The 24,537-nt window shown below is 32.8% G+C and overlaps 1 protein-coding gene across 1 annotated transcript in view; it reads left to right on the forward strand.

Moving 5' to 3' along the window:
• Positions 1-18,299, forward strand: part of Tecrl (trans-2,3-enoyl-CoA reductase-like) — a 73,028-nt gene extending 54,729 nt beyond the window's left edge. The window contains 7 exon segments of the mRNA NM_001108860.1: positions 3,136-3,241; positions 5,687-5,759; positions 7,664-7,707; positions 13,508-13,565; positions 16,842-16,927; positions 17,280-17,325; positions 18,060-18,299. Coding sequence (NP_001102330.1) covers positions 3,136-3,241; positions 5,687-5,759; positions 7,664-7,707; positions 13,508-13,565; positions 16,842-16,927; positions 17,280-17,325; positions 18,060-18,187 — 541 coding nt within the window. The 3' untranslated portion in view covers positions 18,188-18,299.
• Positions 18,300-24,537: the final 6,238 nt, after the last annotated feature.

A 24,537-nucleotide genomic window follows, 5' to 3' on the forward strand; every position in this document is an offset into this window, starting at 1 on the left:
TCTGTTTGTTACATTTCTTATGGTCTATAGGTTATATCCTAGGTATTCTGTACTTTTTGGCTAATATCTTATCAGTGAATAAATACATGCCATGCATATCCATTTGGGTCTGGGTTGCCTCACTCAGGATATTTTCTATTTCCATCCATTTGCCTGCAAATTTCATGATGTCCTTTTTATTGATAGCTGAGCACTACTCCATTGTCTAAATGAAAGACATTTTCTGTATCTATTCTTCAGTTGTGGGACATCTGGGTTGTTTTCAGCTTCTGGCTATTACAAATTAGGCTGCTATTAAAAAGAGGGGACACATGTCCTTGTGGTATGGTCAGGCATCTTTTGGGTTTATGCCCAAGAATGGTACAGCTGGATCTTCAGGTAGAACTATTTCACATTTTCTGACAAACTTCCAGATTGATTTCCAGAGTGGCTGTTCCAGTTTGCAATTCCTTATGGAGCAGTGTTGTTCTTTCTCCACATCCTCGCCAGCATTTGTTTTCACTTCAGTTTTTGATCCTGTACATTCTGATTGGTGTAAGGTGAAATATCAGGGTTGTCTTCATCTGCATTTCTCTGATAACTAAGGCCACTGGATATTTCTTTAAGTGTTTCTTAGCCATTTGAGATTCTTCTGTTGTGAATTCTGTTTAGAGCTGTACCCCACTTTTAATGGGGTTTATTTGGGCTTTTTGAAGGCTCACTTCTTGATTTACTTATATAACTTGAGTACTAGCCCTCTAGCTAGAGCAAAAGTAGACCAAGGGAATACAAATCGGAAAGGAGGAAGTCAAAGTATCACTATTTCCAGATGATATGATAGTATACGTAAGTGACCACAAGGAATCCGTATAGCTGATAAACAACTTTAGCAATGTGGCAGGATATAAAATTAACTCAAACAAACAAGTATCCTTCTTTGATACAAATGACAAATAGGCTAAGAAAGAGATTAGGGAAACAAAACCCTTCACAAATGCCACAAATAGTATAAAATATCTTGTAACTCTTACCAAGCAAATGAAAGTTCTGTAAGACAATAAATTCGAATCCCTGAAAAAAGAAATCAAAGAAGACCTCAGACAATGGGAAGATCTGCCATGCTCATAGATTGGTAGGATTAACATAGTGAAGATGGTCATCTTACCTAAAGCAATCTATAGATTCAATGCAATCCCATCAAAACTTCAATACAATTATTCACAGACTTGGAAAGAGCAATTATCAACTTCATGTGGAAAAACAAAAAACTCAGGATAGCCAAACCAATTCTCAACCACAAAAGAACTTCAAGAGCAATCACCAACCGTGATCTCAAGCCATACTCCAGAGCAATAGTGATGTAAACAACATGGTATTGGTATGGTAGAGAGACAGATAGGTGGATCAATAGAGCAATCACCAACCGTGATCTCAAGCCATACTCCAGAGCAATAGTGATGTAAACAACATGGTATTGGTATGGTAGAGAGACAGATAGGTGGATCAATAGAGCAATCACCAACCCTGATCTCAAGCCATACTCCAGAGCAATAGTGATGTAAACAACATGGTATTGGTATGGTAGAGAGACAGATAGGTGGATCAATAGAGCAATCACCAACCCTGATCTCAAGCCATACTCCAGAGCAATAGTGATGTAAACAACATGGTATTGGTATGGTAGAGAGACAGATAGGTGGATCAATAGAGCAATCACCAACCCTGATCTCAAGCCATACTCCAGAGCAATAGTGATGTAAACAACATGGTATTGGTATGGTAGAGAGACAGATAGGTGGATCAATAGAAAATAATCAAAGACCCAGAAGTAAAACCACACACTTATAGACACTCGATCTTTGACAAAGAAGGCAAAAACATAAAGTGGATAAAAAGAAAGCATCTTCAATAAAAGGTACTGGTAAAACTGGTAGTCTGCATGTAGGAGAATGAAAACAGATCCAGATTTATCACCTTGCACAAAGTTATGTCTTAGTGGATCAAGGACCTCAACTGAAAATCAGGGAGACTGAATCTAATAGAAGAGAAAGTGAGAAAGAACCTCGAACTCATTGGCATGGGGACAATTTCCTGAGCAGAACACCAGCGATTCAGGCTTTAAGATCAACAATTGATAAATGGGACCTCATGAAGCTGAAAAGCTTCTTTAAGGCTTTTAAAAGACACTGTCAAATACATTAAAGAAAATTCAGATATTAAAAAAATTTTACCTTTCACTTACAAAAAATAGTTAAATGTGTTAGTAGAAAGTCTGTCTAAGAAAATTGGCCATGCTAAAAGGCATCTGGCATTTACTTTTGAAATAGGAGTTATATAAAAATGGCAAAAAGAGGAGCCTTAAAAACAGGGAAGCAAGCCTATAAAGACACAAATGTGGCAATGTGTCAGGTAGTCAAAACCTACCAAAGACAGGCTGCAGTAAGACAGCATAGAATATGAAATTCAAACTTTCTCAATCTTGTAGGACTTGCACAAGGACAAGCAAACAATTAAAAAGTAATTTTGAATATTGCAAAATGTCAACTACTCTCAACATAGGCATGGGTTATTTTTAAACTTGTTCATTATCTGCTTCAATCTCTAGGCAATTTCTTATGAACACATTGTTAATTATTAGATTTAGGCTACTTCCTAGGGCATATGATTATGAAAACATTCATGGTTGTGCAATATTTCTGATATCAGAAGTGATTTCAATATATTTTTATTTGTTATTTTATTTATTAAATAAAATTTTAAATTGTTTAGAAAAAACAAGTAAATATTTATACCTAATTAGCATTAAATAAGATTTCTTGCTAATGAGACATTATGATATACTTTAAAAATTAAAATATTTGCTATGATTTGTCAAAAGTTGTATTATACAGGCATAATATGTATGTACACGCATAATGTATGTATACATATGTACATATATATGTATATGACATGACAGCAGAAGTAAGACTGTAGAGTCCAAGAATTTACTGTGGCAGACCACGGCAAGAAGATACAGGGAACCATGTGCACAGTTTATAATCTATGCCTGTCAGAAAATCTTAAGAACTAAAAGACCTTTTTAAAAATCAAACAATCCAGCAGTGTGTGTTCCGGGAAAGCAGTTAATTATTTATTAACTTGTTCATTTTCTAGCTTGGCTTGTTTCTGCCACTGTATCCACTACATCCGACTCCTTCTGGAAACTTTATTTGTTCACAAAGTTTCTACAGGACATAGTCCTATGAAAAACTTGATAAAGGTGAGCATTAAGATGCTTTGTGGGTTTGATTTATATTGCAAAATATAACACAGTTTATGTTGCATCATCGTGTTAGCTATGGTTTCAGTAGCTGTGACAAAAGAAAGAAAGAGACAAACAAAACCCACAGTGACCACAAGTAACTAGGGAAATAAAGGATTGGTTTTTCCTTCTACTGTAAAGTTATTCTACTGTTACTCACTGAAGGAAGCCAAGGCAGGACTTTCTTATGCACAGCAGGACCACCTGCACGGAGAGCCCAGACCTTTAATGACCTGAGCCCCTTCACATCAGTAATTAATCAAGGAACTATCGCAAAGGCTTGCCTACATTCAAAACTTAGAGAGGTACTTTCCCAACTTTGGTTCCCTCTAATCTAATGTTTGTTAGAAAACAAAGAACGAAGAGGAATCATCATCTATTCAATATTCACTTTTTCTCAAAACTAGGCTTTCATTCTTTAGTTGTGATTATATATATATATGTATATATGTGTGTGTGTATACATATGAGTATATATGTGTATATGTGTATATATGTATATATGTATACACATATGTGTCTAGATATGCATTTTATATACAAATATATACAAATATGTACATATGTTCATATGCACACCCATATATATACATATATAAACAGACATGTATGTACATACATTCACACACACACATATACAGACATATGTATGTATGTCTGTATATATGTACACATATATCAACTATTTTTTTGTGTTTTTTTGTGACTTAATCTTAGTTAATAAATGATCCAGGAACATAGGATATAAAGTAGATCGTGCATGGAAATTTATTCATTTTAGCATTGAATCTGATTCCTTAAACCCATTTGAAGTGGAAGAAAGCCGCATAGTATTGTATGATTATCATAGCATCCAATGTGATGCTAGAACCTGCCACGAGCAAAAGGTAAGAATCTAAAGATATCCAAGGTCTAGAAACTACCAAAAAATTCAAGAAAGTTTTCAAGCACCACATTGAAAATGCATATCAGGAAACACTACAACTCAATTTTTCAATTCAAATTTAATATAATTTATCTTTTATTTGAATTATTATTAACATTTTATGCTCTTAACAATATTTTTCTCATACAAATACCTAAAAAAAACCCAGTGAATTCTAGAATGCTTATACAACTAGACTGCTGAACTCTCAATTTGTAATAGTGCAAGGTGAGTGCTTTTGCTTCTGTGATCAAGTCTGACACTGTCTTTTATAATTAATCAGTGTATATTAGTGGTGATGATTATGTTGAGATTGTTCTATTTAGTGATAATACTTTGCTATAGATCATTTCTTTCAGTTTATTATTATCATGATGAAAAGAATCATTCTTAATAAATAATCATATACTATAAAATATTAACGTTTGTCTCAAATACCTATAAATTTGTAAAGCCTGAACTAAGTCATGTATTTTCATAATGATACCATAATTTAGTGTAAAATTCTGCTTTTTGTTGGGCAGAAGCATTCCATGTATTGAGTTTGGCCACTTTATAAAAAAAAGTTCTGAAATAGCCAGTAATTCAGTGGGGGTAAACAAGAACCTGTGAGCCTCTCCCTGGTATGTGGTGGACAGGTGACAATATTGTTTAAGTCAATTGTAGGTAGTCCATGGTCTATGAAAACATTTCTGTATTGTCTGTAGCATGAACAGAAAGCAGCATTAAACAGTCTTTGTATCATCCCATTTTTACAATCTAAATACTGTCAATTCAATAAAATACCCTGAGACTTAGAGGAGGCAGAGGGCATGTACACCGTGTTCAGGAATGAAAAGCCAACAATGTCCTTGAATTGCCCAGCACTAGTGTCAAGGAGAAATTTCTCTGACTAAAGGTGGGGTAACATTTGTCTGTGGGCAGAAATGTAAATGTTTAGAAGGTAGCTTCAGACAGTGTCACTTTACCTTAACATCTATAGTAAATTCACCTGGAAAGTTTAAAGCCGCCTCAGCCATTGGTTTTTGACCAGGAATACAGTATCAGGCATAAGTTCCTATGACTGTTGATTGATTCTGGGGAAAGGCATTCATTTTCTTCAGATTTGTGCTGACTGAGGAGATGATCATACGTATGATGATGATCCTGTTGAGACTCTGTGAGTCTCATAGAAGGAACAGACACACAAGCCAACAGCCACAGCAACAAAACCCACAAGAGACATTGAAAGGGAAGGGAAGGGAGCATGTAGGCCAAATAGTAAGTTTGTAAAGGAGGAAGGAGAGAGATTAAGAAAATGAGAAGCTGCAGTAATCAGATGCATTTAATATAAGTATAAATTTTCAAATAACAAAGTCAAGAATAATAATTTTAAGACAAGACAGTGTCCATGTAAATGCACGGGTATTTAAATGATAATAACGTTTTGTTTATTATATTGTTTTTATAACTTTTATTTTCTCTTGTTTAATTTGTAGGGTTGTGCATTTTATTGGGGATTCACTTCTTGGATGGCTTATTATATTAATCACCCAAGATATACGCCACCATGTACGTACAATTTCTTTTTAACTAAGGCCATGCTAAAATCCAAGTTTAGTTCTTAGTTACATAAAAGGGTGTGTCTTATACTTAACAGAAATTAATGAAAATGCCAATTTTCAATTTCATATATTTCATAATCATTTTTCTTTTTTAAAATTTTTATTAGATACATTTCTTTACTTAAATTTCAAATGTTATTCCCTTTTCCGGTTTCCTGTACATAAGCCCTCATCCCATCCCATCCCCCTCCCCCATATGGATATTCCCCCTATACATCCCCTTTACTGCCATCCCCCTTACTAAACCCGCCCTGTATTCCCCTGCACTGGGGGTCCAATCCTGGCAGGACCAAGGGATTCCCTTTCCACTGGTCCCCCAACAAGGCTATTCTCTGCTACATATGCAGACTCCAGAGAGCCAAATAACCCTATTAAAAAATGGGATACAGAGCTAAACAAAACATTCTCAGCTGAGGAATCTCGAATAGCCAAAAAGCACCTAAAGAAATGTTCAACATCCTTAGTCATCAGGGAAATTCAAATCAAAACAACCCTGAGATTCCACCTCACACCAGTCAGAATGGCTAAGATAAAAGACTGAGGTGACAACAGATGCTGGCCAGGATATGGAGAAAGAGGAACACTCCTCTACTGTTGGTGGGATTGCAGACTGGTACAACCATTCTGGAAATCAGTCTGGAGGTTCCTCAAAAAATTGGACAATGATCTACCTGAGGACCCAGCTATACTTCTCCTGGGCATATACCCAAAAGATGCCCCCACATACAACAAAGAAACATGCTCCACTATGTTCATAGCTGCTTTATTTCATAATCTTTAAATTTTCATGTAGTCTTGAAAAACTAAATTTGACTGACATGGATATTTTCTCTAGAAATTCTAAGAAAATTGCTAGTTATTCGTCAGAAAAAAGAAAGTGAAGTGATTAAAAAATATTAAAAGAAAGCTTATCCACTGCCTCATTATGATTGTTAAGAAAGGTAGAATCAGTTTTCCCCAGAAATGAGACCTTTGAGACGTCATCTAATCCTAAGTGGTCAGCCTGAAAAACATGTACACACAAGCAGCACTAAATGAACTCTAGTCCATGTGTATACGTAAACATTTTTATATATACAAAATTATAATGCATTTATTATATCATAATACAATATATAAATACATAATATTTGCATATGAGTAAATATACACAAAATACCACACATGATGTATATTATATGTCTATATTTATATATTTTGCATCGTGTTTATGTATGTTTTATACATATGTATATATGTGTGTATATTTATATTATATATTACATATTAATATATAACCTCTACATGCACAGCATAGGACAGGTGTAGACCTGTCTACAAATGGTATAAAATATAATAAAAATGTAAAAGTCATGTCTCTTTTACTTTTTCTCATGATAATTAGGAAGCTTTTCAAACAATAACATAGCAAAGCACACTCAAAATTTGTAAAATTAACACAATAGATATGAAAGGTACAAAATACAATATATGATCGTTTTCATTACATCATTAAACACAAAAGGACACTGAAATGTGCTGTTCTTTGCTGGGCCATTGTCTATATGTAGTTAAAACAGGACCTTAGCAAGACACACTCTGCTTTCCAAAAGCTTACACAAAATAAATTTAGATTCCATTTGTTTTTTAGATACTAGCAGAATATAAGAAGAAAAGTACATAACTAAACAAAAATTAATTTGAACATTTTGAAATTCAAACGTATATTAAATATTCAAATTTCTATGGCAATTGTTTTGGTTAGTGAATGTTTGGACCTTGTAAATATGCCGCGTTATGTCTTTCTTTAGGACTGTGATCCTGAGAGGAATATTATCTTGCATCATCTCATTACCGTTTTCTTCTTTGCAGCATTTGGAAACAGGCAAATAATAGTGTCTGCTATCAATTTTTTGGTATGTATTCTACAGTAAATCTAATTGATGTTCTAAATTTAGCATGAATAAAAATACAAATACCTAAGATAGAGGACAGTATGTATGAAGAAAATGTATTTAGCTATGCAAAAAAAATATTTATTTCAGGACTGGAAAGATGGCTCAGCAGTTAGGAGCACTGAATATTCTTTCAAAGTACCTGGTTTCAAAACCCAGTAACTGCGTAGCAGCTCGCAAATGTCGGTAACTCCAAGATCTGCCACCCTGACACAGACATGAAACAGACAAAACACTATTACACATAAAATAAAAATAAATAACTTAAAAAATAAACATCTATCTTATATTGTATATATTTTGCACATATACTTATAAAATGGAAAAATGTGTAAATAAGTTTATATAATTTACTGATTATTTAACTATTCTTAATAAAATTTACCTGTCTCTTAGAATAGAGAACCAGAATTATTTGAAATATAGTAAACAGTTAAAAATTAGGATCCATGATCCTTCTTATCATTCACACTTTTATGAATTCACAAACTTCTAATAACAAACATTTTCACAAATTTAATAGATAAATATCCAAAAATATTCATTATCATTTTATTGATTCAGTATGTAGAAAAAGTCAGTATATGTTTGACTTATTTAGTGGTACTAAAACTGGTTCTTTCTAAAATTGTTCTCACCATATATTTTCTTCCCCACTATTTAATATAAGTACACATGCTAATCATTGAATTTCATGAGACTTGACCTGAGTACATGAAATTTTTTCCCTTATAATAAATCACTCCAAGAGACAAAGTATCTATCTGTTTATCTTAACTTCATGGTTGTTAAGTGTGCCTACTATGTGTTCACTGTTATTTTATAAGTGGACAAATGTGCACATAGTGGGACACTATTATCTATATTTATTCAGTAAATTTGACATATTTTTTATTTTAGAATTTCAAAATGATGTTAAGGACATTAAAATATTTAATCTTCATACTTATACATTGTTCATACAAAATAGGCTCATAGCTTCATTTTTTATAATGTCTTTATAACTAATTTTCAACTATGAAGTATTCAGAAAAGTTTGGGCCTGGAAATAATAGGTTCACAAAAAAAAAAAAAAAAAAAAAAAAAAAAAGCAAAACCACCTGTTTCAGCTCATGCTGACTTTGGGCTCTGTTTTGTACTAGTGTTCACCTCTGGTTGTTGCTCTGAATTTATCCTTTGTCATACTTCAGTCCTCTGCTGTTTGTAACAAGTTTATGATCTCATTTTCTGTATTTTGTTATTTACATGATTTCCTTAATGCAGTGATGTTGATGTATTGCATTTTCTCCAGTTTGCTATAGTTTATTAATTTTTCTGTTAAATATGAAAGGCAAGTGCAAAAATAAAATTTTACAGATAAATATAGCTTTTCAAAATGTATATTAAAAGCATATTGTACTTGATATATAATTAGACATAAGCAAACTTCTAAAAAACTTGAAACATGCAACTAATTTGTTTTTCTCCTTGTCAGCTGAGCTATTCCTGTTTTTATATACATTTATCAATTCTATATTAGAGATAATGCTGGGAAAATTGGTGAAGGCCAGCAAGCTAATGTGCGTTAACTCAATGCTTGTAAGAGTAAATATAGTTCATTTATAATGTACTGGAGAGGAACATAGAGATGATATTAGAGAATTTTATATATTTTATATTTCTATATTTTTTATTTTATTTATATTTTATGACTGTATATTTTTCCTTATAGTTGAAAATAATATAATTTTAGTCAACAACAAAGCAAAACTAGTAAATAGAAGTCAATTTTCAATCACTTTAATATATAAACCATGGTAATAAGTGGAGAGAAATGCTGGCTCAGGATATTCTTACAATAATATTATTAATATGTGATAAATATTTTAAAATAATGTTCATTATTAATTTGTGTACATATTATATAATATATTATTTAATGTGTAAATGTATATATAGGTTTAATAATGAATGTACATAAATAAATATAATAAAAATAATAAGACATGTTTGCCAGACAGATTTAAATTTTGTAATTATTTCTTACTCAGTTTAGGTCATGGATAATATTACACAACATAATACTTAATGATCTGATCAATTATGGATATAAAATATAAATTCAGAAGATCTGAAATTATTGCAAACATAACTGGATAATTCAAAGAAGGTTTATTCATTCATAAAATGAACAAACATGTATAAAAGTTTTTTATTATGATATGAATTCTGTATGTGTATTTTACTTGTAAAAAAATCATTAACTCGTTTTGTCAATTATCTTTAATTAAACTAACAGTACATAGTGTACTAAGTTATTATGAAAATGATGAAAAGGAAAATAATTAGATGTATTGTTACTTATATATTAATGTATATTTCAATGAAAATGTATACTTCAATTGCACGTTTTCGAACAAAAGCTATGTTGTGAAACTTTATATTTTTCTTTATTGTTGTACATACTATTGAATATAAGAAAGCTAAGATTCATTTAAAAGTTATATTTGCTTTTATTGATATTGATATGTACAATAGGCTTTACCTGTTGAGACAAATTTCAAACCATATTGAATGCTATTAAAATTGTTTCTCAACTTGCTTGATTTCTTTCATCCTCAGGAAGGAATAGACCTTTGATTAACTATTAACTATAATTAATCCTCCTGCTTCATTTCACACATTTCTACTGCAATTTTGTTACATAATACTTAAGGAAAAATTATCACAAGTTACACAAAATTGTCATAAAATATATTTAAATGTCAAGACAGAGACTACTGATAAAATATTTATTGAGATCTTACTAAATGAATGCTACAGTCTAAGAAGTATTTTATTGTGTGCTTTTTCAAACTTTAAATATCATGTTGACCTCTTAAATATGTAGAAGAACACAGCCAGAATACAGCAAATACAGAGGCGAATGCCAGCATCAAACCACTGAACTGAGAATAGGTCCCCTATTGAAGGAATCAGAGAAAGAACTGGAAGAGCTTGAAGGGGCTCCGGACCCCAAAAGTACAACAATGCCAAGCAACCAGAGCTTCCAGGGACTAAGCCACTACCTAAAGACTATACATGGACTGACCCTGGACTCTGACCCCATAGGTAGCAATGAATATCCTAGTAAGAGCACCAGTGGAAGGGGAAGCCCTGGGTCCTGCTAAGACTGAACCCCCAGTGAACTAGTCTATGGGGGGAGGGCGGCAATGGGGGGAGGGTTGGGAGGGGAACACCCATAAGGAAGGGGAGGGGGAGGGGGATGTTTGCCCGGATACCGGGAAAGGGAATAACACTCGAAATGTATATAAGAAATACTCAAGTTAATAAAAAAATATGTAGAAGAATCACACAACGGGAAAAATAAGATTCAGGTAACAATATAGATTTTAGAATTACTTTTCCTTCGAAGTTCATATGTATTTTCTATCTGCTCTAAATTTAATACACTGCGTATTAATGTTTTCATGTATATATGTCCATACTTCATTCTCCCAAACCAACCTGCTTCAAAAGCTACCAAAAAGGAAAGAATAAAAATTCTAAAACAGATTGCTTTGCATAAATAATACATTTTTGAATTCCATTTCAACTCCATTTGCTTTCATTTTGAAAAGGCAATCATGGTTTGCCCATCTTTTGAATAGGTACCATTTTACTGACAATGGGTGTTCTCTTGCCTTTCTTAGCATCTTTAGTTATTAACAAACCAGAAAGAAATGGAATTTCATGCAGGTATGCTAAGTGTTCAAATGGTTGTTTACTCGAGTTTTCTTTTCTGTCTCTAGTATCAACATTTGTTATCTATTCAGTTGAATTTTCTCTCCTTGTTATGATAAAATGCAAGTATTCTTGGAAAAGACAGCTGTCTGTAACTACTGGTGTTTGTCTTGTAAGAGCTTGGAGGGGCCTCAAGCAGAAAAAGGTGGACTTGATTAGGCAGGAGGATGCATAGAATCACACATCACAGCTTGTAATAAAGGCAGAGAGCTGGGGCTTGCTGTGATAAGTTAGAAAAACCAGAGAACAGCTTTTGGAAACTTTGTATGTACTGATGTAGCAAAAATGAAGAATAAGCCCGTGCTTTCATTTTCAGCATGGCTATGATGAGAATCAATACATATAATTTTGCACCAATTTTTTTAATAAAGGACTGAGTTGAAATTCAAGAGTAGGTCATTTGTTGTTTTAATCCCATCTCAAATCACCTGAAACAACTTATATAACTAACAATTGTATAGCCATATGGCTATAACCAAGAAACCAGTGGTTAAAATTAAGTTTAGCTGATCTGTGTAAATAAAGCAATTTTAAAATAATCTGAAGTTGGAAAACTGCAAAGTAAATTTAATATAGAATTTTTATTATATTTGATTTAATTAAAAGAAATTACTGTTTAACAGGCCCTTCAAATGGTCGTGACTTAAACTAAAATCAGTAACTACTATGAGAACATGAATATTTAAATATTTAAGCCACATAATACCAAAGAAGTGTAGAAAGAATTCCTGAGGGAAACAAGTCTCACAAGTTTCATTCATGCCAGTGCCTGTTCCCCACCTTCTGACTCCTCTAAACTCAATGTGCCCTGGTGTTCAAAGCTCACAAAATAATTTGCAATAATTCTATGGATTTAGAAGCAATTGACATATTGTAAAACTATGATAATGAGGTAGATTCCAGAAACAAAAGTGAAAAGTCTTCCTTTGAAATTTATTGACTGGAGCTCCTCCTCCGCTTCCTCCTCCTCTTCCTCCTCCTCCTCATCCTCCTCCTCTTCCTCCTCCTCCTCCTTCTCTTCCTCTTCCTAATTTTACTTCTACATCTCTTCCTCCTCCTCTTTTCTTTCTTTTTCTTCTCCCAAGTCTCTTATTTGATTGACAACAATATTTAATGAGAAAGGCATAAGACTGAACAGCAAAAAAATTGAGCATGACCACTTCAGCAATTCTGTTACACAGAAGTGATTGTCAGTTCTCATTGCATATTCATCCATATAGTAACTGAACAAAATAATAGGTTATTAAGTAAATAATATTCCGCTGGATAATGAACATAACATTAACTTCAAATAATTAATTTGCCTAGTAAGAATTTTATTAACTTACAAAATAATGATTAATTCCCACTTACTACTCGTAATAGCCACACTGACTTCATATGGAGAGTAAAATGTATTTTATTTTCCAAGACAATTTAAACTCCTAATGACACTGTCACCACAATGACAACGTATAACAAATGGTTTGTTTCTGATGCTGCTCTTCCCTTCACGTATGTTTTTACCCATTCTTCATTTTTAGCTACATTATCTGCTACTTACCCAACCAAACTGTTCATCATTTACCTGCTTCTGCCTCAATCGCTGTGCTTTCAAACACTGGAAACAGGCTAATGACAATGAAGAATTACCATGCCACAGTCTATATGCTGCTGCTTCGTATTGCAATTAACTTAGAAACTGAGCTGAAACCTAGAGGGTATCAAGGTGTGATCTTCGCATTAAAAGATTTGCTCTTGAGTGTTAATGAACTCAGACCATATATTGTTATTAAGTCAATCTTTAGCTACATAAACAATAAGTTTAGGGTACCCAGGAAACATGTTAAACACAGATAGTGTTGACAGAATAATAACGACATTGGAACCTCGTTATCCACGTAGTGAAGAATATCTTTGGAACTTCTATCTTACTGTAAATAATTATTGGTAGATTAGATATGCAATGTTTTTGTAAAATTCCCTTTTGCTCATTGAAAATATTTAATATATTTTGCAGATGTGTGAAGCTGGAAATCATTTCATCAATACAGTGTTGGCTCATCCCAGTCACACAGGTTAATTATTTTATATTAATAAAGGTCTTTGTTAGTTCACGTACCCACACTGCAAACCTAGAAATATGTCAGATAGATTTCAAATTGATAGAATCCTTTCTGGTGACAAAAGATAGGAGGGAAGATGAATATGTTCGTTAAAAATTTATTTTTTATGCTTTGAAATTTTTATATTGTAGACCATGAATTTTTTCATATCATATTTCACTCCATGCTTCCAATCAGTTCCGGGATCCAACATCACATCTCCCTCCCAACTACATGTCCTCATTTATAATTTTCATTGTATCTGCTTTTTCCATGATAATTTTCTTTAGATTGCATTTTAGAAAAGAAGATATTAACGTTTATTAAGGATGAGTGGGCCACTTCTGTAGTCTCAAGCATTGAGGAAATCTAGAATTTGGAAAATATTTAAACAGTGAGTCAACTTAGTTATCCCTGCTTGCCTGGAGTAGTGTGGTCTTAGGGCTTTATTGAACTTCATAGTTAATGCTGGCCAGAGTTTGAGTATTATCAGTCTTTTCATAATAGGTGATCAGCATTCTTTGCACAGTCTCTGTGACATTTCTTAGAAGACATCATAGACATTTGTTTATCCTAGATACAGTACCACGACAGACCAAAGATACCATTCCATATAAGTCTATCTTGGGAAAACAATGAATTTATTGGAGTAATGAGCAGGCACGTGAATGAGGGGTCTTATAGGACCATGTGAGAGTCATGCAGATGAATCAATGAAAAATCCACTCCAGCATGTATGAACTCACAAAACCTACAATCCTGAGTCTCACTGAAAAAATTGAAGAATCTTCCCTTTTTCTGCTATCTTGACAAGATGATTTGGGAGTGTGAATACTTTCAAAGTCTTATGAGTAGCTTTCTCTATGTAACAAAGATGATTTCAATTGAGAGGAAATAGGCATACCACACTTGCTATCAATAAGCCCTTAGAAGCCTGCATATTTTACTTTTAATTTTCAATTATCATCTGCATTTTTTACTATATTTAAACTGTTAATTACATTTACATGATTCAACTTAGTTCTAGTCTCTGTATTGAGGTTGCCAAAGAGCCCCACTCATCATTATTACATATCACCATTTCACTAGTGAATATCTGCCCATTGATACTGCTGCCTTGCATAAGCAATAGTATACTCTATATTATCTAAGTCTAATATTATATTTACTGAAGGCTCTCCAGAAAAATTCTTCAACACTAAAAGATTATTCCGATATCTTTTTCTTAAGAAATTCCTGGGGGGGGGATTCTGAGTAGGTTTCTTGGGATACAGATTTGAGGAGAGGAACACTCAGACATTCTTTTTCAGGAAGTGATGTCATACATGTGGAGGAAAAAGTGACAGTGAAATTAGAGATTAATAGATATCTTAATAAATTTCTCCATTGACCATTTCAAATATAGGATGAGCATAAAATGTTGAGCTGCAATACATTCTGAATTTAAAATGATAAAACTTTATGTTAAGAGCACTAATATCTAGACAGAACCTTGCCCTAGGTCTCTCTTTTTGGTCAAGAAAGCCTAAATAGGCTTGTTGAGAGCTGAATGTTCTGGCAGCAATACTGGTTAATAGAAGCCTTGAAGTCTTGAGCTCGATCTGTACAGCATACCATTTCATCTTAGAAAATATTTAACATTCAGGGACTGAAGAAAGACTAAGTCTGTAATGTGCTTACTACATAAGCATGGGGAATGAGTTTTGATTCCTAGCACCCACATTAAATATCATAAATGTTTGATGCATGTTTGTTATCTCAGTCTTGGTGAGACTGAAACAGAATTCCTGGTAGTTTTTTTTTTTTTTTTTTTTTGGCCGCAGAAAAATTTCAAATTGGCTGTCTCTGAGCTCAGGGAAAGAACTTATGTCAAAAATTGGCAAAAGAATAAATTCATCATCACACAGAAACACATATCAACACCAAAAACACAGGAAACTTGCCATATTCCTTTAGTAGAAATAATTGTAACTTGAGAAAGCAATAATGGAGAATGTATCTAATTAATAGCACCTGCACATACATATTATTATAATGAACAAAAACTGTGTATATTGAAACATCATTATCAATATAATTATGTATAGTTTATAAGACACAGTCACCATGTAAAACAACACATTCAAAGGTAGGCTTTTGAACACTTGATCAATGTCCCATGATTATGAAATAAATATTCATTACCCAGAAACTTATCTCAGATTGTCTCGTGTGCATCTATCCCCTCTAAAATGTAATGCTTTCTCACTGAATTAGCTTCCAAAATAAACTTTCTTTTCACTACTCTATGTCCATTAGACAACGTGTTTACATACATCTTCTAAGAGAATCAGCAGCACACTTATCCTTGTCATAATATGACTCAGAAAGGAATCTGCATGCTACTTCATATATATTTCACTTGGTATTTCAACCATAGTTATATATTATTGAACACAGCATATTGACATTTTACAATGACATTACACTTGGAACTAAATGAGATTAGGTGATTTGTTTTCTGATTAAACTTTGCTACAGATATAATATGGTGATTTTGTAATTCATATTTTCTTTTACAAGTGTCACAGCCCAAAGTTCAAGTTGAAATCATTATAAATTTATTTTCCAAAATGCTCCCTGAGAAGAATTTTACTAGGAGAAATTTAATGAAAAAAAATCAAGGGATAATATGAGAAATATAATGAAAGTTGTAAATAATTTTTCTGAATCCTTAGCTGCAATAACTTGTGTGGCATTTCTGAATATTAACTGTACGGATTCAGGATAATCCTCACGATGCTATCAGATTCATCTGACACAAATGACTTCATTATATAATTCCCTTTGGATTTTTACTTTCTTAATAGTTTTGAGGGTTTTACAATGCCAAGCACGTATACTTTGACACTGAGAGAATGAAAAAAGCTATGGAATTAGAAAATCATATCTTATACTCCAAGAAGAGAAAACTGTTGCAGCTGTTGCTTTGTACAAAACAATTAAAATTATCAATTAATTTCTTAAACAGCTAAATATACTTATGCATCTCATCATTCTGCAGCAACAGAGATGTAGAAATAGTAGAAAATGACAGCTATTCCCTCTGAAACAAAAGGTCATAACATTTGAAACGGGTTTTGCTGAGAAATCTATAGAATAAATTGCTATGGAGAGATGACATTTCATGTGTTACATGATTGTACTCAAAATGAAGTAATACAGAATAAGTGCATTTGCAACATAAATGACTTTTTTTCTTTCCAAAAGGGAGCAATGCTTGTTTCCCGAGTCCAACTTATAACCCCTTCACATGGATGTTTTTCCTGGTTTCCTGTCCTAACTACACCTATGAGGTATGGTATTTGCACACTAAATAATGAACTGCATTCTATACATAATGAACCCACAACTTTAACCTTTGAATACATTATGTACAATCAATAGATATATCTTTTCTCAATATATTGGCAGATATGATAATATTTTACCTAATTCAAATTTTAAGTTTAGCAAATATCTTAAAATAATATCTTTTCCTTTTTTGGTCTTGATAGCTTTCACTTTTAAAAGTTATTTTGTGCAGGTGTTTTGTAACATAACGTTTCTAAAGTTTAGAGCTTTTGAATTTCATTTGTAAGACCACAAGTGAGGAACTATCCAGATGAACGAGGGATGTCTGTTAACTTTGGGGTTTTATATTAACAGATCGGAACCTGGATTAGTTTCACTATCATGACCCAGACACTTCCAGGTAATCTCAATACTTATTGATAATTAATCAAAATTATTACATCTGTAGGAAAATAGTTTCTGAAAACAAATTACTCTCACTAATGTTGAAGTATTTTCAAGAGTGTAGTATGTATACATTTTTATTTTGAGAGTAATTTTAACATTAAATCACTGAATTTTTTTTATCATTTTTACCTATATAACCAAAAGTTAATCAAAGTAGGAAACAGAATTGAAGTTATTTGTTGATTGTGTATGTAATTAGAAGCAACATCTTGTGTGCACATCTTTTAAAATTTGCCTCGGTAATGCTGATTTTATAATATTTAACACTGGATATTTTAACACGAGGAAGAATGTTGTTCACCTGAGTGATACACTTAAAGAAATATACGTAGTGCCAATGTTATTTTTTGTTCCAATTAACAGTTATAACTTATCATTAATTTAGTATTTATTACATATATAATGTATTTAAATGGTTATATGCACGTAGAAGTTTATTAAGACATGTTTTATTTCAGAAATATCTGAGAAGGTAATATATAAGTAGCTTTTATAGAACTTCTTTTTATTTATTCTTCAAATAAATTTTGTACACCTAATATTCTAAGTCACAGATATAAAGGACTTTAATAGGAAAACATGAAACATTTAGACAATATTTTCTATTACAATTATTTTTATTGTTTAAAATAACATTTTTTATATCTACAGAATTATAATAATGTGATTGTTCTGTTTTTCTTCCAGTTGGTATTTTTACAATGTTAATGACCATCCAGATGTCTTTGTGGGCACGAAAGAAGCATAAGATATATCGGAAGAAATTCAACTCATACGTTCATAGGAAATCAGCCATAATTCCATTCATATTATAAGTAAATATAGCTATGCTCATCTGAGCAAGAGGTACAGCATATCAATTCACTCAAAAGGCTTAGAAAATAGTGATTAGATATTATAATTAATTAATAAAAATATTTTAATAACACACAGATGTTATTAATGCAAGTTAACTAAATTTCTGTTGCGAACTAGAGGTAATGAAAAAAGCAAGAATTAATCTAAGCTTTGGCGACTCATGGCTAATTACCAGCATACTGAGAGTTGAGTCAGGAGGACTGCCATGAGTGAGAATCCGTTCAAGTTTATGATGGAGATCCAATAGTGCAATTAGAATGAGAGAGGTAAAGCAGATATTATTAATATAAATATTAAAATAGCACTGAATTATTTGCAAGAGCTTGATCTTAAAATAGTCTTATTGCCTTAATATTTCATAGCACTATTTCATAAGGTAATTGAACCATCAGGCTTCTGGGCTGGCCACCTGGATCGGTGTTTAGAATACTTTTGTTTTGATAACTTTCCATTTTCTATTTGAGTCTCAGAAACATCCTTTATTAGTCCCTAGACCTTGTGACACTTTTTTTGTCATTGAAATGTTCCCAGTTTTATATTGTTTGACCCTCAAAATAGCAATCAAATACTATCACTGCAGGAAACTGAAGACCCCAGACTACTAAAAATGCATATATTAATATGCATTGATAAATCTCAAATTCATTTATTTTTGAAAAATCAATATGAAAGCTTGATAGACAGGCACATCATGGTTTACATAAAGAAGATATGGCATAGGTCATAGAAATACAAAGAGTGTAAGGGTACTAATGAAAAACCAATTTGATGCATGTAGTGTAAACAACACTAATTTATGTCATATATCATTGTTTTATCCTATCGCTCCATGTGACATATGGAATAAATATCCAATCTTCAACACCCAGTATATTGCTCAATCTGCAAGCACATAATATGGTGATGATTCTAACTAATACAGTGGTCTTCTCCAGAGCCTTCTCTCTTTTATAAGTTTGTAGAATACATGTTCTCCTCATGGAACAAAAGCGATTTAATTTATGAAACCAAAAATACTAAAATTAATGACTACTTAGAGAGATGTGTTGAATATTTATATCCAATGACACTTTCACAGACTAATTTATCTCTTAGTTTGCTGTTCTATAGTTGTATTTCATTTAGTCTGTTTTTATGAAGAAAAAATACTCTTTGAGACTAGACCAGGTTGGTCCCTGATATCATAGCAAAACAAGCTATTTCCTCATTTCATCAATGTCCATTTATAGGAAAATTTAATGGAAAACAGACATATTCTCAAGTAGAGGTAGAAAATAAACTTGAGCATAAACGCTTAGTATTTGCTCTTGACTAACCATAGCTTTTCACATTCTGTTTGAAGTTTGTTGAAAATGGTTGTCTATGGATTAGAACTCAAACTTTTGACAACTGAGTTTATTAGACATCATAAAATAGGAAAATATTTCTAATGCACATACAAGCAACAGAACAGTTCATCTAATCGAACCATTAGGTTTTATCCATATTTTCTCAGAATAAGATGTTATCCTGAAATTTCAAAAATGTAATGGTTTTAATGTGCTACAATTTAGGTCAAATATAATTATGTAAAGTAGCGAAAAAGATAAACATAAAAACCAAGGTCTTGAAGCATGAGCTGACATTCTCACCTTCATTCTTCACTCTACAACCTAACCAGATATCATATAATACGCAAATTATTCTCAGAGTATATTTGGGTTCATTTGCTTGCTCTCCTTTTGTTTTTATTGATAAACAATTTTATTAAATATATTCCTCTCCAAACTCCTCCCAGATCTCCCCACCTCTCTACCTCTTTGTACCTGCAACTCTTTGCCTATTCTTTCTCTCACCCTTCTCTCAGAGCTGTAAACTTATGTGGCTCGGATCAGCTGACTTGTGGGTTCTCTCTCACTTCTGTGAGCTCACATTATCAGCCAGATGAGTTTGAAGACATTGTTTCCTTGGAATTCTCTATCATTTCTGTACTCTTACAATCTTTTCATATCTACATCATCATCAATATCTAAGTCTTGAGGAAAGGGGTTTACATAAAGCTTATATCTTTATTAAAATGCTGTGTCTAAATCCTAAGCCAAGGAATAAAATTTCTGATTTTTGTTTTCATATTGACATCTTGTCAGGAATGGATCAAATTTTTAAGATGTTTCAACTCAAATTAAAATTATCGTCTCCGTGTAGCTCAATATTCAGCTGTTGGTTTATGTCAATTATAGCAGTTTTGCTCCTGAAATGAAAATTTTCTTTGAATTAATAATGATAATTCTTTTATTTACATTTTTGTTAAAGCATAAAAGCAACAAAAATCTCTGTTTTTCTCAAGATATTCAAAGAGACTATATCAAGTGCTGATTTATAGGTTCAAGTAAAGTTACTCGTACCTTAGATGACTTGTACCAACTGTGCATAACAATAAAAATTAAAAATCAAGTTTTAAAGCTGCTTAAAAGTTAATTTCTGTCCAGATTTGTGTTGAACCTTATAATCATCCTTTGTTTCAATGAGCTTCATGTAGAAAGGTGTAGAAGCATTCCCAAAGCCAGCAGTCCCTGCTAACAGGCACATCCATTTTAAATACAGTTCAGTGATGATGCTTGAAAAATGTGAAGTGATGCTCAGAATTATTTGCAAAATCAATGTACAAGGACCTTAGAACTACTTTTGTGGGAACAAGGAATATCTATTTCTGAATCGATTAATAAACAAAGACATCTAATATGGTGCCAGAATAGAGTTAAGATTTGTCTAATATATTAAAAAGAATCAAGCTAATCATGAAATTGATCTCTTTTCCTTGCGGTCATTACATCTCTTTACCAGTTTGGAAAACTGTGTTGTTTCTTAGAAAAATGCTGAAATTTTGATTTTCCTTCATAAGTAATCTTCTACTTGTTATAACTGCTTCACATGGTATAATTTTCACAATAATTGACTTAAAATATGTGAACATTTAGAGAGACAAGTCTCAGGTATCCCCATAGGCATCTATAATGTAGAAGAGAGGGACACTATCAGAAAGCTTGTAATGTTGTAGATGTGCCCATACACAATGAGGAGCTAGCCATTTGAGTAAGTTCACAGTGGTGACACTCAGAATCTCGGCTATTTAAAATAGCTTATACGCCAAATATAACTATATTTGTGATAATAGGAAGGTACATTTTCTAAAAAATATCATACACATATATACAAACACATATACAATACTGGTTCACAGTCTGACTCAACTGCTCTCTTAAAATATGTTTATTTTGCTCATCCTGTACTGTCTCTTGATTTGACACTGCCATATTTAAAAACAGTACTATTTTTTTATTATACGAATATTTGCAATAATGAGTTATATAAATGAATTCATCGTAAACTCAGTCACCAATAAACATTGGCATTGCAATGAGGAAAGAAATCGAAGCATTTTCTACTTAAGTTGTTAAGCCACATTCAAGCCAAAGGTTCAAGTGCTTCTTACTTCTGTGTCTTTGCTGTGTCTGCTGACTGTGGATTGAGTCTCATTCATGTGTGCCTGCTGTACGTGTATGAATCAGAGCCTGCCTGAAGACTGTTTTGTTTGAGAATCCATCATCTATCCCTGTAACTCTGTACTTAGCAAAAGGTTTCTGTTGTATTTTATTATCAGATCAGAAAGCATTACACGGGGAAGGAATGAAGGATGCTCTAAATAAAAACTTAACAGTTAAGTTTCAAATATGTTAACCAAGGAAAAGAAACTCTGGCATAATAAAGGAATAATAAAACACCTATTTTTGTAATAAAATAACAAATAAAAATGTTTCTCAGTCTTTCTATCTATTTGCTTCATATGTTTTTATGTTGATCTCCAACGTGATATAAAGAAAAATATTAACAATACTTTTGTATCTCAGACCTTCAAAGGATAAAGTTTTATACTCTGTTTATACTTTAATTCTACAACTGTATACTACTCCCATAGATTTCGACCATTTTAATTTTATTATACGTCAAAATTCTAAAGAATTAGCTCATTAAAAACAAAATAAAAATAAGGTTCAACTACATTTTAAACATTTCACTTTGTTACGACTTATGGATGGATCCATGCATGTGCATACCAGAGAAGAATGTGTCTTAGGGGATAAAAGACAGTTTAAACAACTCTGTGAAAAGTCTATTAAACATAGGACAAAGAGATATGAATGTATTTCATTCAAGTATATCAACAGCTCTCTGAACTGAAAATAATAGCTTAGTTGTTCCCATTTAACACATACAAAAGTAGACTAGTTTGCCTTTACTTGTTTTTATTATTATTGTTGCTGTTGTTGTTATTGTTGTTATTATTGATTTCTTTGAGAGGTTTCTCATCACAAAACCGAGACCGGATTCTGTCTATGTATGCCAGACTGGTCTCAAACTTGTGAGGGTTGCATCTTTTTTTTTTTTTTCTTTTTTCTTTTTTTCGGAGCTGAGGACCGAACCCAGGGCCTTGCGCTTGCTAGGCAAGCGCTCTACCACTGAGCTAAATCCCCAACCCCGTGAGGGTTGCATCTTAAGATACACTTTTCCTTAGTTTTTAACTGCTATCTTCTGCAAAAGAGGTATGAGAATTTAACCTAGTAACCAAATTATCACTAATTTTTTATCTTTATTAACTTGAGTATTTCTTATTTACATTTCGATTGTTATTCCCCTTCCCGGTTTCCGGGCTAACATCCCCCTTACCCCTACCCCTCCCCTTCTATATGGGCTTCCCCTCCCCATCCTCCCCGCATTACCACCCTCCCCGCAACAATCACGTTCACTGGGGGTTCAGTCTTGGTAGGACCAAGGGCTTCCCCTTCCACTGGTGCTCTTACTAGGCTATTCATTGCTACCTATGAGGTTGGAGCCCAGGGTCAGTCCATGTATAGTCTTTGTGCAGTGGCTTAGTCCCTGGAAGCTCTGGTTGCTTGGCATTGTTGTTCATATGGGGTCTCAAGCCCCTTCGAGCTCTTTCAGTCCTTTCTCTGATTCCTTCAATGGGGGTCCCGTTCTCAGTTCAGTGGGTTGCTGTTGGCATTCGCCTATGTATTTGCTGTATTCTGGGTTTGTCTCTTGAGAGAGATCTACATCCGGTTCCTGTCGGCCTGCAGTTCTTTGCTTCATCCATCTTATCTAGTTTGGTGGCTGTATATGTATGGACCACATGTGAGGCAGGCTATGAATGGGTGTTCCTTCTGCCTCTGTTCTTATACCTAACTTTTCTATACTACTCATATATTCTTTAAAAATACAGCATGAATCAATATTTGAAAACTCAGGTACAAATATAATATTCTACACATATTAATTAGTACGCAGTAGTATTTTTTTATATTTAATAGTCCCTTTCAAACAGCACAATTTACTAAACTTAGGTTTTACTCCATAATTTAGTATGCTTGGAATTTAAATATATTAAAATTTTTATTTAATGTATGAACGCATCCGTGTGTGTGTGTGTGTGTGTGTGTGCATGTGTGTGAACACATGAGAGAAGTTGTGCACATCATGTTTCTTCTCCTACTATGTGGGCTTCAGGGCTAATCCCATGATTTCATATTTTGTGACAAGCTCCTTTAACACGGAACCACATCATTGGCACAAATATGGGTTGTAATTAATGCAACAACGTTCAGAAATGCAAAACAATGAAAACTACTTTGAATATCTGAAATTATTTATTCTGCATGAAATAAAATAGAAAATTTTTAATAATTTTATAATAGAAATCTTATTGATGCATAATCATATAAATGTTTCTTTTAAATTTTCATGAGGAAAATATATTACTGTTATGATTTTTTTCCTTGCAAAATTCCCTAAAAGAAACAATTCATAAATACTATCAATGTGATTGCTGATATTCAAATAAAATAATATTTTACAGTTTTATTACCATGAAATTTTGTTTTGGCTTTTATATAAGTGAGTTTTCTGAGAATGTAACAAAGTACCTGAATAAAAGAGCCATGATGATTTGACCACATGTAGAGGTCAACTTAAATTCAAACAAAAAATAAACTTGAGGAAGGAAAAGTTTTTCTATACCTGAAAATTGTACAACTCTCAGTCTGTTCTCTAGAACATTATAAATTATCTTACTGAGTTTGAGTTTAAAATATGCACTAGTAATAAAGTCACCCAAGCTTGTATTGGTTCAAACATAATCTCTAATGCCTTAAACATTTAGTGGTTTCCAACTGGTGCCCACATAATCTTTACTGATGTGATTTTGAGGGTGAAAAGATTTTTTAAAGTTGTTGTTAGCTGGTAAACCCTGAGGGGTTGTTCCTGTCTGGAATGT

Source organism: Rattus norvegicus, chromosome 14 (genome assembly GCF_036323735.1).
Source record: "Rattus norvegicus strain BN/NHsdMcwi chromosome 14, GRCr8, whole genome shotgun sequence".
Taxonomy (NCBI): Eukaryota; Metazoa; Chordata; class Mammalia; order Rodentia; family Muridae; genus Rattus; species Rattus norvegicus.